We start from the raw sequence: 17,422 nt of genomic DNA on the forward strand, positions 1-17,422 counted from the left end.
TTAGCGACGTTGATATGCTCCGTCGAGATGTTTTGCGGTGTACTCGACGCGAAATTGTGGGAGCCTGTCGATCACTTTCCAACTGTCCTGCTGCATTGCTACAAGCAACCCGCGACGATCGTCAAACTCTGCGCAGGTGTCGAAGCACGAAACCAGTTCCTGTCAACGTTTTTGAACAGGATCATTGAGCTAGCTGTTGCAGACGAGAGGGAGGCAATGTGTCACTCATGCGTGCCCGTGTCCTGGCGTTCGTGTTACCCCAATCTTCGTCGGCCAATTCATGCGATTGTATAGACAAGGTGACCTGAGCTTGACTTGTGATGCAGCTTCTTCTTTTTACCTAGACTGTGCTTTCAACAAATTTCAGGTTTGAAAACAAATCCAAGGTTGAAGTTGGGCACCGTGGGTCACGCTTCGTGCACAAAGGCAAACTCCGAGAGATGCACCGGCATGACCGAGTAATGTGATGCTAACCTGCAGTATTCCAAAATAACGATTCCAGTCTTATTCTCACGTTCGGCGCAGCGCCTTGTCAAGTGTGAAAAAATATGCGAGGAGATGGTCGAGAATAACACGGTGTCAAGAATCAAACAATATCGGAGCCTCAAGCCGACTCGATCACTTGCGGCGCTAGGATATTACGGCACTTTCCTCGCTAGATTACGCGTTGACTCTTCAATCCCTTGTAGCGCATCTTTGCGCTTACCTGTCAGTAGCGGAGTTTACTTTTGTGGTACGGCGCGTAATACATGCTTCTAACAGTATACGAGATTCACCAGTAGGTCGGTACGCTTTAGACGTCAGCCAATAGTGATTGAACTTTGCAATCGAAACACCAATTCAGTCGTACTGACTGGCGCCATAGACCCCAGCACTCCAACCGGAGCGAAACTACAACAATAAATCTGGTAGGCAAGTGTCTAGAAAAAAGATGTCCTCGCTCACTTTGAAACTTGCCTTCGATAGCACGAGCTCAAGACTGATGAAACTCCTCGTCCTCGTCACTGCGCTGGCTGTCAGCTCTGCGAATAGTGCACTCGGCGTGTCGGGGCCATGGGATTCTTACATCCAATCGCCCACGTCTCGAGTTATATTTCCTGAGGATATCTACGGAAGTTCAGGCAACGTCACGCTCTCTGAGTCGAATTCGCTGGCAGCAACTCTCTCAGGCAACGGATCTACTGTCACGTTTGACTTCGGCCGCCAGATTTCGGGTGTGGTCACCGTACAATTCGGCGCTGCAACCACCAGCGGATCGCAGTTGGGTGTCGCCTTCACTGAGAGCAAGCGCTACATCGGCATCACGTCGGACCGCGCTACCGGACCTTTGTTGGATGGAACGCTTTATGCCCCGGGCGAGCCTCGGTCCACCTACACCTTCGGTCGCGAATTCGGACGCGGTGGGTTCCGCTATCTGACGGTCTCCACTAGCTCGGATTCCGGCGTCGTTCAAGTGACTAGCATTTCGACGCACTTCACCGCTGCTCCGAGCACGAAGGATGACAAGCTACGAGACTACTCGGGGTATTTTTATTCTGACGATGACTTGTTGAACCGCATTTGGTATGCCGGTGCGTACACCGTGCAGCTCTGTGGGATTTCTGCTAGTGAGGCGCGTGCTTCACCTCCCGAGATCACTGCTGGGTGGGCAAACAATGCTACGATTGAAAACGTTAGTGCCGAAGCTGAAATCTTCGTGGACGGTGCTAAGCGTGATCGCACACCATGGCCTGGTGACTATGGCGTCGCAACCCTTTCCAAGGTTGTCTCGCTTAACGGGGACAACCTTCTCTCGCTTCGCAATGCGCTTGTGTCGGTCATTGCGATCCAGGACGCCAAAACGGGTGAATTTCCCTACGCGGGGACACCACTTGGTCTAGGCTACCAGGAAGCAGGGACCAACTCAGACACGTATCACCTCTGGACCATCATCGCGGTTGCAGACTACACGATTCTTACCGCCGACAAGACCCTTCTAACGGAGGTATGGGATCAGGTACATCGGGGCTTCGAGTTCACCCTTGCCAAGGTGGACACGGCCGATTCTCTTCTTAACGTCACAGACCTTAACGACTGGGGCCGCGTAGGTCAAGGAGGCAAAAACACTGCTGCCAATTCTTTGCTTTATCACGCGTTGGTGATGTACGTGCAGCTGGCAGATGAGTTTGGCTGGAGTGGGCTTATCTTCAACGGCAAGAAGTTTGAAGAGATTGCGTCGGACCTGAAGTACGCTGTCAACACGAAGCTTTGGGACGCTGCAGCCGGATTCTTCCGCGATAATACGACTGCGCTTGGGGCTGAGTTCTACCCTCAGGACGGAAATGTCCTCGCTGTTCACTTCAACGTCACCGATTCGCCGGAGCGTGCTACCATAATTTCCCAGAGCTTAAGCACCCGCTGGAATGAGTTCGGTGCTGTGTCGCCTGAAGCTCTCGGTTCCATCTCCCCTTTCATGACGAGCTTAGAAATCGACGCGCACCTGCGTGCCAACCCAGGCAACGCAACGTTGGCCATGGAGATCATGCGTCGCCAGTGGAGCTACATGCTCAACAACTTCAGCAACTCCACCACCATTGAAGCGTACTACTACACTGGTGAGCTCAAGTACCCGTTCTACGAAGCCGTTGAGAAGAACCTGGGTAGCTACATCTCCCACGCACACGCTTGGTCCACAGGTCCGACTGCGTCACTGACACTCCACATTGGCGGTCTCAATCCCTTAAGTGAAGCTGGAAAGACGTGGGAGTTTGTTCCGCATGCTGCTGGGGCGAACATTGGAAGGCTACAGACTGGCTACACGCTGGCGACGGGTGACTTTTCCGTGGAGTGGGCGACCAAGAACGAGGACAGCTTCTTTTCAGCTAACATTACCACACCTCAAGACACGACGGGATCCATTTCGGTCCCTACGTTCGGCAAGTCATTGGACTCGATCGAGATTTCAATCAACGGTAACACCATTTGGCTGAATGGCACGTCATCTGGGAGCGGTTTCGGAGTCACGAGCGGCTTGAACGACTTTGTGACGGTGTCGAAAGTCCTGAAAGGAGGCTCGTTCACTATCCTTGCGAAGGAGGTCGGAACATCTTTTGCTACGTATTGTTAGAGGTGGTGGTGAGCTGAGCATGGAGTTGGTCCCAATATGAACGAAGCAGGGCAGGCAGACTTTACCTTCCTATAAAACAAGCCCAAGGACAAAACATGACTTGAATTTTGAATATCATCTGCGGTCGCCGGACCCATCCTCAAATCAAACCAAACTCGCCTTTTGTCCTTAGCAACGAAGTAGAATGCGGATTTCCAACGACAGTATGTGGTCGCTGATTCATGACGGTGTGTTACCAAATTTAGGTTGACATCTGACACTTGACAGTATTACATAGGACGGGTGTCATGGCGTTTAAATCCTGACATTCAAAGGTGCTGGAGACTAACAAGCTCTCTCTACGCAGCCTTGCAAAGCGTGTAGGACCCCACTGAGTAGATCTCGGAGAGATGAACTAGTCTAGAGACTTGAAGCCAGTGGCGTGGGACGTGGGATGCAAAATGCAATCGCCAAATTGGCTATGCCTGGCAGATTTGAGATCACCTGTAACGGGGTACACCGACGTGTATCCATGTTACATAAAGAGTGACGGGACGTCCCTCTTTAGTGTCCATGGTACGTGGTGTGAGCCAACCATAGTCCACTTGTTTAGCTTTTACTGTAGTTGACTTAGAGTTTATAAGGATCAAGCTTGACTCACCTATAAAATATATTCCGTCTTTAAGCTACCGTCTAAGTCGTAGTCGGTTCCCTTAGGCCGGAATCCGTGAACTTGTTGTTCATCGAAAGCTTCCGCTCTCTAGCACTTCCTCTGTGCAAGGTGCTGTGTGCCCCGTCACACTTGGTAGCACTTGTAGTCAATCCACGCCTACGCGGGTAGGATTGGACTACCGGAATCCTCTGTGGTCTCAAAGCCTGGGCCACTATGGAACGAAGTGAGTTTCCTCACTTGAACGACTCGCAGTTCGAGTCCGTTCGAAAGATGGGGGGCATCTTTGGGAGGGATGTCCTCCGAGGCTTGGCGTCGGTGACGCCAGCCGAGCAAGTCGAACGCGTGAACGCGTTCGACACGTATGAGCGTGAGCTCATTGCTCACGTGCAGGGAAACCTGCAGGCCTCTGTGGCCGAGCCGAAGCCGGTCCAGCCGAAGCCTTTGCGGCTGGCTGTGCCTGCGTTCGAAGGGAAGAAAGGTGAAACCCTTCACTTCTGGATCCGAGAAGTTGAGATCGCCATGAGGGCGGGTCTCATCTCGGATCAGGGACTTCGCGTTGCGTTCGCGTTGTCCAACCTAAGCGGTCGTGTCAAGAATTGGGCGTACACGCTGGAAACGACGTCTCCTGGATGCTTTGCATCCTGGGAACAGTCGCGCGAGCGTCTTCGCGCTGTTTTTCTCCCAGCGAACGATGCGTTCCGCCAGCGCTCACGCTTCCTCGCCTGCAAGCAAGGGAAGCGCGAGCTGTACGAGCATGTACAAGAGATGCGCACGTTGGCATCATCGTTGGTGGGGACCCCCTGGCCGAAGACGCCAAGACGACGATCTTCATGGGCGGCTTGAAGGTCGGTCGTGCACGCACGCAGTTATTCCGCGTGCATGCATCCACTATAGAGTAGGCAATTAAGCTTGCCCTTCAGGAAGAGCACAGCCATAAGCAGGCTGGTACTCCGGTTGCTGCGCAACTTGTCGTTGCGAACAACTCGTGAGCCTATGGACTTGAACTCTGCTGAGCTGGCTTGGTCCGCTGCTATAAATGCGGCGGACTAGGACATTACCAACGTGTATGTCCATCGACTGAGGTGGGGAAGAACCCATCCGTGAAATCTCGAGAGCCTAAAGGTCGCTGGCGCAAGCCGCGGTCAGGTGGCCAAGGAAACTCCGACCACCAGTAGTGGTGGGTTCCCCAGAGGGGGGGGAGCTGAGTCTCCATGACGGGTGTACGGGTGACACACGCCATGGAGGCTTAGCCTACGAGAGACTTTATGTCTCGAATTGATGATGGGAGCCGCTGGGTTGCTGGTAGTACACGTGAGTGTACGGGGATGTTAATATCCCTTGGAAGGTTTAGTTCCAGGGGCGTCGAATGATTTCGTACGCCGCCGGAGCGATTACCAACTCTGTGTGGGAGAGCGTAGGCAATGGTCTGCATAGACCTTGCTGTCAGGTTCACATACCTGAACAGCTGCGAGCCGTACGTGGTCGTGGACACGTACGACGTCCGCTTGGGTGCGCCGTACCACGAACGCACGCACCCTGAGTCAATTAGTGCCGTAAAGCCATCGAGGCTGACCGGCACTCAGCTTCTGGCAGAACATTGATGAGTCATGATCCCACCTCTGCCAGAACACACGGCATCCGAAAGGATTACCTGAAGATAATGACGCCCGCTGATTTACGGAAGTTGTAGCCGTGGTCGGCGACTCCGTCGAAGTAGTTGCAGCGGAAGCTGCATCAGGTGATAAGACGCCGTCCACTGCGGGCAATGAACCGCCGCAGGCAATCCCGAAGGACAGGACTTATAGCCCAGCGAGGGGGGCTGCAATGCCAGCAGCTCCCACCGCTCCCGATCGTGGCGCCATACGGGCCTCGACTGTATCGGCGCCAGGGGACGTAAGTCCCCCAAGTAGAACAAGTCCACGTGAGACCAAGGAGGTCGAGACCGTGGCCAGGGCTGAGGTTGCCGAGAGCACCTCCTGTGTGGGTAACAATGTGCCACACGGAGTCGATGAGACTCTTGATACCGCCACCAAGACGTGGGTAATTTCGTTCCACGTCCTGATGGCTGTCGACGACACCGTCGCCGCCGAAAGTCGGGTCAGGTCACGTACCAGACTTTGTCGATATTTGGTGTATTTCACAAAATGTTAACAAGATTTGACCATACAGTGAGTTTGCCTTACCAATGGTTAATCCAAAGTATTGATTCTTAATTTGGTACTGTAGCAGCAGCGTACCCCGCTGATTTACTTAATCAGATCTCCTAATTTGATTGGCGCAAGTCGATTTATAATCAATAGGATTTGATCAAGGCGGAAGGTGTGTCATGTATATCGTGGCTATCTGATGGAAGTTACCACCATATAAGAGTGATAACGGGTACAAGTCGGGCAGAATTCTACCGTACACACACGGACGGAATGTAACGGCCACCCAGCGCTTGACAGTAGTTTACAAAATTAAAGTCTACTCTGATTGGCAAAGGTGTAAAGAAGAGCGCTAAGAAATTTGTAAAGAGTAAGCTAAGAGTGAAGGCTCGAACCCTCCGAGACATGGCAATCGAGAAGTGAGGGCTCGGCCCAGCTCTAATCACAGCACAGAAACCTATGGGATGGTGGTGGACCTTCGTAATGTTACCTTGGACCTCACTAAATTAGGGGCAGCGTTTCTATTTTCTGGATCGTTTGACGCTTCTAGCGCGAAGGCAGCCGATGCTTGCAGCCTTGTTGCTGTTATAGCAATGTAACTGATGTAGATTTATACTACCGACAATGACACAACAAGCAGAATGAACAGGATCGAAAGGTTTCTTCCTGTCAGAGAAAAATTCAAGTCGTTAGTGGAATTTACAATAGCAAAATCATACAAATAAAAAATAAACGTCCCATCAGCTCGAATTGTCATGACAGCGATCATCCGACCTGAATGCTTCGTGAAATCTTGGATCTTGGCCAAACCCTGCGCCCCTTGATGCTCCAAATGCGCGCTGGCGACATGTCGAAATTGATGGCGGCTTCATCGACATTGTAGGTCTCGGACGCCGAATAAGAACCATACGTATACCAACAGTCCAGCGCAAACGCAGCCTTCACCCTTTCCAAGCCGACACTTGGCATCTTCGTTTCTTGGGACTTTTAAGTTGAAAATCCGTAACTTATATAAGTGAAATAAACTTATAATAACAATTGTAGGATACAGTAAAATCAAATATACTCAAATAACAATAATAATTGCCGTTCCACAGCAAACGCTCGAATATCTCCGAGTACTTACTTCTGATTTCTTGTTGACTTGGTAGTTGTCATATCATTCTGGGTAGTTTTCCTGAATGAAGGCTATCATACTTGATGTAGTAAGCCACTGGGACAGTAAAAACTAAAGGTTAGGTGGAATTTAAAAACAAATCAAAGTAAATATTTACGTACATCCTCGTCGCGGCGCGTGTTCTTCATGAAGGTTACGAGTGTAGGAGAATGAGGAAAACTCTCTTTACATCCCTCCCTTTCGTCGCCTTGGCTAGCTTGTTGCCCTTATAAGCACGGAGCTTGGCCCGATTGACCCACCGACGGGGAAGATGCAGCCTGGAATACCTCGCTTCCAACCTAATTTTATTGGTAAATTTAGGAGTTGTAATTATTTTGATTGGCTAAATTGTTTCTATTCGAATTGTGGCAATCGTTGCTTTTCCCGGGTTTTGTGCTTCCCCACGTTTTTGTGTCGTTGTCGGTACCCATCAAAGGTGCAGATCGTTGGCAATGATACTGCCAAAACCTAGATTGATTCAATTAGAAGCAGAGATAGTTAGTCTCCAGGGTTCAGAGGCACAGTAATCTGCTTCCTCAGCGAACAGGCAAAATATTATACTTTTCAAGAAGGCATGACTTTGAAGATGTACTACTCGTCAGCGTGGTGTACTACACATTACTCGATTGCATCAATCAGATATGCGTAGTGAAGAATCCGTCAATCAGATCTTGTAAACCGATCCCCCTGGAAGATCTTGGGCTCAGACTAACTTCAAGGAGGGAGCGTGACAGGTATGTACGTCTAACAAGTGATGCATCATTATTCAATTTGACTTAGGCAACACACGAAGCCTAATGGTGTCTTCCCCTCGCCAACTGTTCTAGAAGCGAGCCCGCCTTACCAAGCTGCAAGAGCTGCAGATTTGTGACCGCCGCCTCGAGATGCCGACCGCCACGTACAAGGAGCTGGCGTCGTGACCACAGCTAGGGTGGTCATGGCTTCGCAACCTACAAAATCGCTATAGAATTCGATGGCGTCGTGGTCACGGCAAGGACGGGCTCGTTGATTGGGAGACGATGGAGGATTATATCATGCGCTCCGGAATCTTATCCGTGCCTACTCGTATACAGATATATAAATAGTGGCAGGTCGCACTTGTCTCACCATCCGTGTGAGGGCGCTCAGACACATAACATATTCCTTAACTGTGCGACAGTTTACCACGAATATAGTCTGAAGTTGATACGACCACGAAACATCTGAGAAACCGCCGGTGATAACAGGATAGTCTAAGTCACCCAACTTGACCGTTGCATCTGCGTGAAAAGGAGTGAAACGCTAGGCGACGTGTAGTCAATATATACAGTGGTAAGCGCAAGGGTAGTGGCACTAACGACAAAGAGTCTTCTCCCGTTCTTTGCCAACACACGCGTGGCCATGGTCTTTTTGTCGATCTCCGAAACAAAAAAACACGATTCAAGTCAATGGTCGGGTCGAACGCGTTCGTACAGACAAGCTATCGAACGACCTGAGCTGGGGAAGGGGGGGGGGGGGGGGGGGGGTACGCTGAAGGCATTTTGTGGGGTTTGAAACTTAGGTTAACGTTGGATATCCTCTTATAGGCCGCATAATTTGCACAGAACGGCGCGGTGGAACTGCACATTCGTCTCGCTGAAGAAATGTATTTTTTATATATTTGCATTAACGCCACTATGATGGGGTCTTGCACGGGTTCATGGATCAGCAGTGCGCACACGGTCTCATAATAAGGGAAATCCTGGTGACGTGCTTAGTAGAAAGGTATGTATTGTATAATATCACACATGTTATATAAGATTCATGGAATACTACTACACCTTTGCCGATCTAAAGTGGTGCTAAGCCAGCGCAATATGGTAAAGCAGAACAAAATTCACCTACGAATTTCATGTTACTTAACTAATTGGTGTATTATACATTAAACGGAGACCAAACCGGCTTTTGCGGAGACCAAACCGGTGGCCACGAGGTGCGCAGTGCATTGCTCCATTCGCTCTCACTGCTCCCACTTATCGACTTTCTCGCTCCTGTGAAACCAGCCTCTCTATCGACTCATGCCTCCTGCGCACCATGCCTACGTTACCGCACCCGCCAGTAGCTCGAGCACGTGTCTTCGACAGCTATCGAGCGGGAGGGGACTGGATGCTCGTTGCGGCGCACAGCTGCATCTCATCGACTTCGGCCTGTCGGATCGTGGCCAGTGGCCGCGAGGAACCTCTGCCCCGTGGCGGCTTTCGGGATATGTGCGTGAAGTGCACGCCGGAGATTGTTGCTGCCCTCAAGAAGTACTTGGACGACAACTGCATCTACACGCTGCAATCAATGAAGGGTATGGTGTCGTACGACTTCTGCGTCCACATCAGCACTTCAACCATTTCGGACAAGCTCATCGATATGCTATACACGGTGAAACAGGTACATGTTCATGAATATATCCACTTACACATGCATATAAAAGTACTGACCGCTCACATTGTTTGATGCAGGTTCGAGTGGAACCAATGACGTGTAACAACGAGCAGAATAAGACAAAGCGCATGGCGTTTGCTACGAAACTACGTTCTCACATGAGTACTGGAGATTTTATCGTATACTACGATGAAACCAACTTCAATGTCTACTGGAGGCGCACCCAAGGCCACGCCAAGATCGGCACACGAGCGGCCGTTATGTTGCCCCATCTAAAGGAGTCAACCTCCAAGTACAGTGTGCAGTCTCAACCGAGGTTGGATTGGTCCACCACCGACTCTGATCTGCGGCGATCTGCTACTAGCATATCCGCAGACATCTCCACCCGATGGCAAGTGTGTACGTGTACGGGTGCCCGTACTCGAGGAGCGGCTGGTTGAAGACCAGCAGCGTACCCGTGGTTCACTGGGACCGCCGGGCGTACCCGGCTACGGATACCCCCAAACGGGTGGTCATGCGGAGCTGTAGGACAGGAGGGCCTGAAAAGTAAGACAGAAGATCTCAATACAGTTTTGAATTTTACCTTCGACCCAGTAGCAGGTCGTGTCTGTGACGACAGATCAGACTCGAACGCGGCAGCATACGGATGGATGTCAATGCCGCTCTCGTTGACGCTATTTACGAGAAGGTGAAGGCCACTCCTACATACCAAGAACACTTCCTGGGCAAGAAGGTCGTTGTCGTGCTCGACAACGCCCCGGCCCATAGCCAAACGGAGGACCGTGTTGTCGAGCACGACGACCTCGAACTGCTCCGCCTAGCGCCCTATTCGCTCATGTGCAACCCCATAGAGGATTGGTTCAGCGTGCTCATCAAGGCGGACCTCGCTTTGTCGCGTGAGGAGCTGGTGGCGAGTCGTCCTCGCGGCCAGATTGCGGAAGGACGCATGCAGATTCTCGAGCGCGCTGCCAAACGCAACATCAGGTGCATGGACCTCCGGCTCGTGAGCGAGATGGCCTTGCACTGCCAGCATGCTGTTGCGGCTGCTGATCGCATGGAGGGCATGCAGTACGGGACTTACGTGTCTTCTCTCCAGTTTGCTCTGGGATTCCTCCGCATTGCTCTGTGATTAGAAATAAATTTCCAAATTTTGACTTTTTTCCTATTAGTCATATTTCTTAAAAAATCGCATTGCTCTGGACTAGCACCACTTTGGACCGGCAAAGGTGTACTACTACACTATGTACATTTGTACTTTTAACAGAGGTTCTCGCCATAAGATGGGATGGTACAGTAATCTGCTTCCTCAGAGAACACCTGGTATATATTAAAAAAAAAACGCCAGGTATATATATATCCAAAGGATTAAGTGCACAGCACGTTCCTCCAACGTACTGACTTAGAATGAAGTTCATGACAAACTTGTCGAGTGCAACCAGCAGTGCTGAATAATCTCCCCAGGCATATCTCACCATTTTATGCCTTTTAGCATGCTAAGTATAGAGGTTCGGTTCCCCGTCGTCAAACCGCTCCAATGCGAACTCCATCGTTTTTCAAAGCACTCCGCGCTTGAGACATTAAATGATGCCTTGGTCAAGAAGCTGGAGCTTGGTCGTCGTGATTTGGGGAGCTCTGCCACTTGCACGGTATCAATAAGGATGCAAATGTGCCTAAATTGCTCGCACAGAGACTAGTCCACATCCTGAAGCCAGTCTTGGAACGTTGCTGAAGTCGTCCATGCTGTTTTGGTTGATGTATAAAGGACATCCGCAGGCTTTTGATGAAGCCAACGGGGCTTAACAGCCTTGACGATGAACAGTAACGGCAGCTTGTCTGTCCCAGTGGTCTTGATGCAGACCGCTAGAGTGACCCGCACTTTGTCTTGTTTTAGGTCGGGCGTTGCATTGATGCAAAGCGAGCCACGTGGCACGTTGTATAAAACCCGGTTTCATCCGTGTTGCACATCGATGTCGTAGTGGGAAATGCGGAGGATGCCTAGCTGAGCGGTTTTCAACATGTGACAGCGTTCGGTACTTGCCTACCTGATGTTTTTATGTGCTCTACAATGTACGCAAACAGACACGGCACATGCAACTGGAGCATCGTATGGCTGTAATGACGGTATCGTACGAATTCATTACGCGGACAACATGAATACGTACTACAAAGATACCGTATTGACTGAGTGGAAAGCAGTTCCTCGGTTACAAGCAGTTACCACGTACTTCACAGAACAGTGGCTAGACAGTCACTAATGGCGCGGGTTACCACACACCGCTTGGATTCGCAACCCTTGCGATACGTTCAATGTGATTTTGAAAAAGTATACCGGGAGTCTAAGATTTTTCCTGTAATACCTTCTTGCAGTGTCACGGTCATCCATGATGCAACGATACGTACCCCCACTCCAGAAACCCATACTCATGCGCCAATTACAGCAGCATCGAAAGTAGCAGCTTACATGATGTTGCACTTTCCTCTTCAAATCTGGATGCTTGACTCGACGCAAGCTGCATCTTCAAGATGAGGGAGGCTGCGGCTGAACCGGACTGAGCAGATTCTGTTCGTCACTTCTGCAGGTGACTTGGATAACACTCTATTTCTATGGATAGCTACATTCGACTATATGTCTAGGCAGTGCTGGAGCCTTGCTTTCCTTACCAAGCTCCAAACAAAAAATCAATTGATTATCACATTACCTCCAAGTCCTCAAGTCGCCTACCAACTTCAACACCAACAACTTCCTTTGCTTGGCTGCCAACTTCGTTCCCGCTCCGCTTCCAAGCTCCAACAGCGTTGCACCCAGCAGGCCGATCCCCGGGGAGTGCAACACATGATGACCACAGGAAGGGTATTATGGACAATCCAACGCTCTGCCGTGTGAAGCAGCTTACCAAATATTCATCGATATCCGAACAGATATGGAGGAGCTGTGCCCAGCCTTTTGGCGAGCTGGGCGACGCCTCACCGAACGGTGACGAAGAGCTTCTCAACAGCTATGCTATTACTGACAAAATCACTGCTTGGGCGGCCGCTGCTGGCCCCAAGGTCACTAGACCTACGGTAGATTATGTGTCTTGATATGTAAAGCATTAGGAATCCTACCGCTATCATCGTGTTTGTCTCCGGTGGCTGTGTTGAACTTGTCACTGTTACCAACTTTGAATTTGCTTCCTCATTATTTGATTTAAGGGGACGTTAGCATCGCTTTTAACTTGCAAGAGGGGATGAACGCAACTTCCAAGATTGGTGTTTAGGTCAATGTGTATGTGCTTCACAGGAGTGGCACGGGTATCGCTGCTTTGGCTAGGGCTAATTTGGCTATATCCCGCCCATTTCAAGAAGGTGAAGGGCGTTAGAAGGCTTTTGTATTGCGATCAGCGCACTCCTTTCAATTTGTGGATTTGAATCCATCCTCAGTTTACGTTGTCGGAAGATCTCTATGTTAAGAAAGAGATGTGTGCACTGCAGAAGAAGGCACGAAAGCGGATGACGCAAGGGTATCGACAGTGACTCAGGAGGATCAAGCGGCAGCTCGAGACATGTGGATATGGGACACCGGGCATGGACCACTAGCGAAATGCACTGCTTACCCAGCTTCATAAAATACAAGATGAGCGACGAGTGCTACGACGGAGGAGCCTGATCGCACGCAATACTTGGACGCCGTGACAGACCACCAGACACTTCTTCAGCCGAGTCTGCACCAAGTATGGAGACAATGTCATACCAACGCTGCAAAATAGCGCGGGGGGGGGGGGGGGTGAAACGCCGGGATCCTTTCTAGAGGCGTTCATCTTCAGCATCAGTAAAGGGTGACACAAGCAACCCCTTTAACTACCGACCAATCGCGCACTTGAACTCGGACTACAAGCTGCTCATCAGGATTTTCGCGTGGCGAGTTAGAAAACACATCACCAAACTGGTACATCCGACCCAAGGTGGCTTCATTCCGGGTCGGACGATACACGAGGCGATTGACATGCTCGAGGCGGCGAAGATGATCTGGGGAAAGCTCAGCAAGGCGCAAGTCCTGTTACTGGACTTTGCCAAGGCTTACGACACGTTGGATAGGGAGTTTCTTCTCGCTGTGCTAAAGCGTAAAGGTTTTCCGCCCAAGTTTTGCAGACTAGTAGCTGCCACTCGCAACAATACAACGATCCGATTCATGGTGAATGGCGCTCTCTCAAGGGCAAAGAGGCGGAAATGCGGGTGAGAAACTATGTGTGGCATTCCTATTTTGCGTCGACTTTACCCCCCCCCCCCCAAAGGGTGGGTAAAGTCGACGCTGGCAGAGCAACGAGTGAAGGACGGCGGTATCGGGGTTTTCAGCCTGGACATCGAGCTAATAGCAATGAGCGCGATGAGGGTGGGCGACTGAGCGTTTTCTTCTAACAGGACTTTATTACGCATGGAGGATATAATACAACGACGTGACGGGGTACAGACAATCCTCTCGGTCGTGATATCCTGAGTAGTGATACCCTCCACGGAGAGATATGGGGAGGGCTCCCGATGACCGTCACCATACAAGCACGAGTCAAATATACCTCTACCCTCTAGTTACTGGTTTGTGATACAAAACACGTCATTATCACTATTCAAAGGTGCTTAACTATTGCTAAGGTCCATTTGGTGCAGGACGTCCGAAGAAGTCGAGCATCGACTTTTGCTGCTTGTGGCCTTGTCTACACGCAAGCTCCTCTCTAAATACTCGCTGCATCGTTCGAAGCCCGATAACGTCCCTTGAACGGACCCCCATCGCACCGGCGGTAACGAAAAGTTGTGCTATCCATTGAAGACGCTCCTTCAGCTCCTCTGTGGACAGGTTTTCGGGCGTTGGATAGGTTGAAGAAGTGCTTTCTTCTTCTTCGTCCTCGATACCGCCATCACCGACATCTTGACCGCACCCATTCTCGCGCTCTGAAGACTCGACCCGGCAGAAATCTTCGTCCGTTGGTTCATCCGCGAGGATGTTCTCGTCCGGTGGGTTCAGCAGCTCTTCAACCGACATCGGATTCGAGGGGTGGAGACGCGTCAGCATCTCTGCCAGCTCGTTCACGATGTCATCCTCCACGCCCGGCTCGGCGTACTCGCACGTGTAGTAGTCAAGCAAGCCAGTCTTCTTCCAGCAGTTACTGAAGACGCTGGGAAGCAGGGCGTTCCAGCTCTCGATGCTCCACAGTACTGCCTGCTGTACGTCGACGCTGTAGAGCTTCGCGGCGCTGCTTAGGTCCATGGTCGGGTCGGCTTCAAGCTTGTCAAGGGCGTGCTGCACTTGGCGTTGCCGGTAATGGCGCTTGAAAGATGCTATTATGCCAGCGTCTAGAGGCTGCCGCTTACTCGTCGTGTTGGGCGGCAGAAAAGCAACTTCAACGTTGGTCAGGGATTCGGAGTCGTATCCGGAATGCACCCGGGCGTTGTCAAGCAGCAGCAAACACTTGCGATGCTGCGTTCTGAACTTCAAGTCGATGTCTTTCAGCCACTTCACAAATATTGCTTGAGTCATCCAAGCCTTGGCGCTGTTAGTGTAGTTGAGCTCAGCAGCCGTATTTTTCTTAAAAGCGCGTGGCTTCTTTGACTTCCCAATGAAGAGTGGGGGGAGCGTCTCCGATCCGTCCGCGTTGCACGTGAATGCAATCGTCAGCCTCTTTTTGTCTTTTTTGCGGCCTGCCAACCGCTTCCTCGCCAGAGTGCGATCGGGGGGCATGGAGAAAAACAGCCCGGTCTCGTCCATGTTGAAGACGTTGCACAGGTCGTACTGTTTCAGCTTGGTTTGGAGATGGCTGATAGATGCCTCCACTGCAGAACCGCTCTCTCCATGCGATTTAAAGCTCCCAAAACCATGCCGCGCGTTAAACTTCTGCAGCCAGCCATTAGACCACGTAGGCGGAGCTTGAGTCTTCAACAGCACCGCGAAGCGAGAAGCCTTGAGCTTCATAGCGTCACCGGTCACAGTAACACCCTTCTCCTCACACCAAGCAACCCACTCTGCCAGTGCGGTGTCGAGTTCGGGGCAGCGCACGTGGGGGCGAGCCTTTTTCGTCATTTCAGCGAGGGAGAGAGACTCAAGGGAGTGCCGCTGCTTCAGGATTTTGGAGATCAAAGGCTGAGATGGAGCCTGCGGGAGCTGAAAGGTAGTCTGAGCCCATTCGGCGAGCTGGACTTGACTGAGAGATGGATGCTTCGAGTAGTGGCGACATAGTTGAAGCTGCTGGGCGCTAGATAGCCGAGAGCGGGTGGATGGAGTGATTGGAGACGGCATCGTGACCTTCGAGTTGATCCTTGAAAAATGGACGGTAAGGAAGCAGCGTGCTGTCGAGGGATGCTGTCGAGAGAGAGGGGTCTACCAACCATTCCCAACCTCCCAAACGAACCGCGGTTAAGTTCAAATGTACCAATTTTACGGCACATTTCTGCCTTGTAATAACTCCAGCGAGTGATAATGTGGTGGTTCCCGACGCTATCACAAAGGAGAGGATTGTCTGTACCCACAAGACACCTGACGCCCTGTAGAGGAGCTCCGAAGAGAGCAGTCCGGCCTAGCTTATGGACAACGGGAGAGTTCGCTTTCGCACCACCCGAGCAGGAGGAGGAGACGTACACAAACGACATGAGGGTAGTCAGGACGCGACTGAGGCGGCGGCATGGACTACAGACTACGTGGGGAAGACAGGGTCTGCTGGTGGACTGCACTGGAGAATCGAAGAAACTCATGAGACAGATGAGCAAGAAGAGAAGGGTGGAGAGAAACGCGTCTCGGCTGGACGCGCTAGGCAAAGTGCTAATCAAGCACTTGGACCTATGGAATGACGTGGGGGAGCCAAGCGATGGAAAGAGTACAAGGGCCTACCCCACAGGTCCGAACGAGTCACACTGGAAGCTTGTGTGGCAATCACATGGAGAGACGGCGGTGTGCTTTGTGCTCCGGCCGGGGCGGACTTGCCTCTCACAACCAAGGAGGCCCGCCTCTTCAGGGAACTCTGCTTGAACGTTTTGGCCAATTTTCCGAAGCAATCAATCGGCCCACAGACCAAGAAATGATTACGATCCAGCATCAGCTAGAGGATTTGCATCATGTGTTCAACGTGGGTCTGGACGGGGTGTGTGTGAGGATAACGCGTGCGTGGGGGCACGGCAACCCGACCACAGTGCCGTGGGAACAGAGGGACAACAATGCGGGGATAGCGATATCCAACTTCTTGGAGGTCGAACCACGGACACTTTGGGTGACGCCACATCCATAGTTAACGCGGATGCAGCCGCTATGGACCAGGCGGCAGCAGCAGCAGCATTATGGTGCACCTGATAGGTGGGAGTGTGAACACACTATAGGCTGCTGCTACGTCTCTAAACCGGCCAACCACCACTAATAATGAGGCGGAGTTTGTTGGTTTGCACCGGGTGCTGCAGAGCAGTGGAGCAGAAATGGAATGGAATACATATAGTCGGGGACAGTGCGCTCATCTTACGGATGATGGAGCACAGAAAGCCACCGAAAGTACGTAAGCTGATGTACTGGTATCGGTTGACCAAGCGGCTGGCGGATTTGTGTGAGGTTGCGAGCTGGGTGCATCACTATCGACAATTTAACAAAATGGCGGATTGGATCGCCAATCAAGCGATGGGTTCGAAGAAGAGCACGGCAGTAATGGGGGACGAGATGGACAACGGAAGGCATAGCTTGTTGGGAGGTGTTCAAGACAGGAGAGAGGGCGACATGAGCAGATGGAGAGAAGGAAGTGAGGGATGATTAGGCGAGAGGGCGAAAGCCACAGGACAGCGCCGATGGAGGAAGACAAGGGCCTGTCGGAGTGAAAAGACTGGGATGGGTGCACATGTCGACCAGAATGGTTATTAGAGTTCAGATCAAAGCGATGAAGTAACACAATATACCTCAACCTTATAAAAAAAACAATTCTCTGTTACGTTAACAGAGCTAAGTTGCTTCCCAGGCCCTTGGTACAACT

The 17,422-nt window shown here is 51.2% G+C and overlaps 1 protein-coding gene across 1 annotated transcript; it reads left to right on the forward strand.

Moving 5' to 3' along the window:
* Positions 1 to 982: 982 nt before the first annotated feature.
* KRP23_9455 (uncharacterized protein) lies at positions 983 to 3,106 on the forward strand (the record flags this gene model as incomplete). The annotated part of the gene is made up of 1 exon (XM_067895012.1): positions 983 to 3,106. One exon carries the CDS (start codon positions 983 to 985, stop codon positions 3,104 to 3,106), a length of 2,124 nt encoding a protein of 707 aa, XP_067742634.1.
* Between the last annotated feature and the right edge of the window lie 14,316 nt (positions 3,107 to 17,422).

Source organism: Phytophthora ramorum (genome assembly GCF_020800215.1).
Source record: "Phytophthora ramorum isolate Pr-102 chromosome Unknown Phyram_PR-102_s0008, whole genome shotgun sequence".
Taxonomy (NCBI): Eukaryota; Oomycota; class Peronosporomycetes; order Peronosporales; family Peronosporaceae; genus Phytophthora; species Phytophthora ramorum.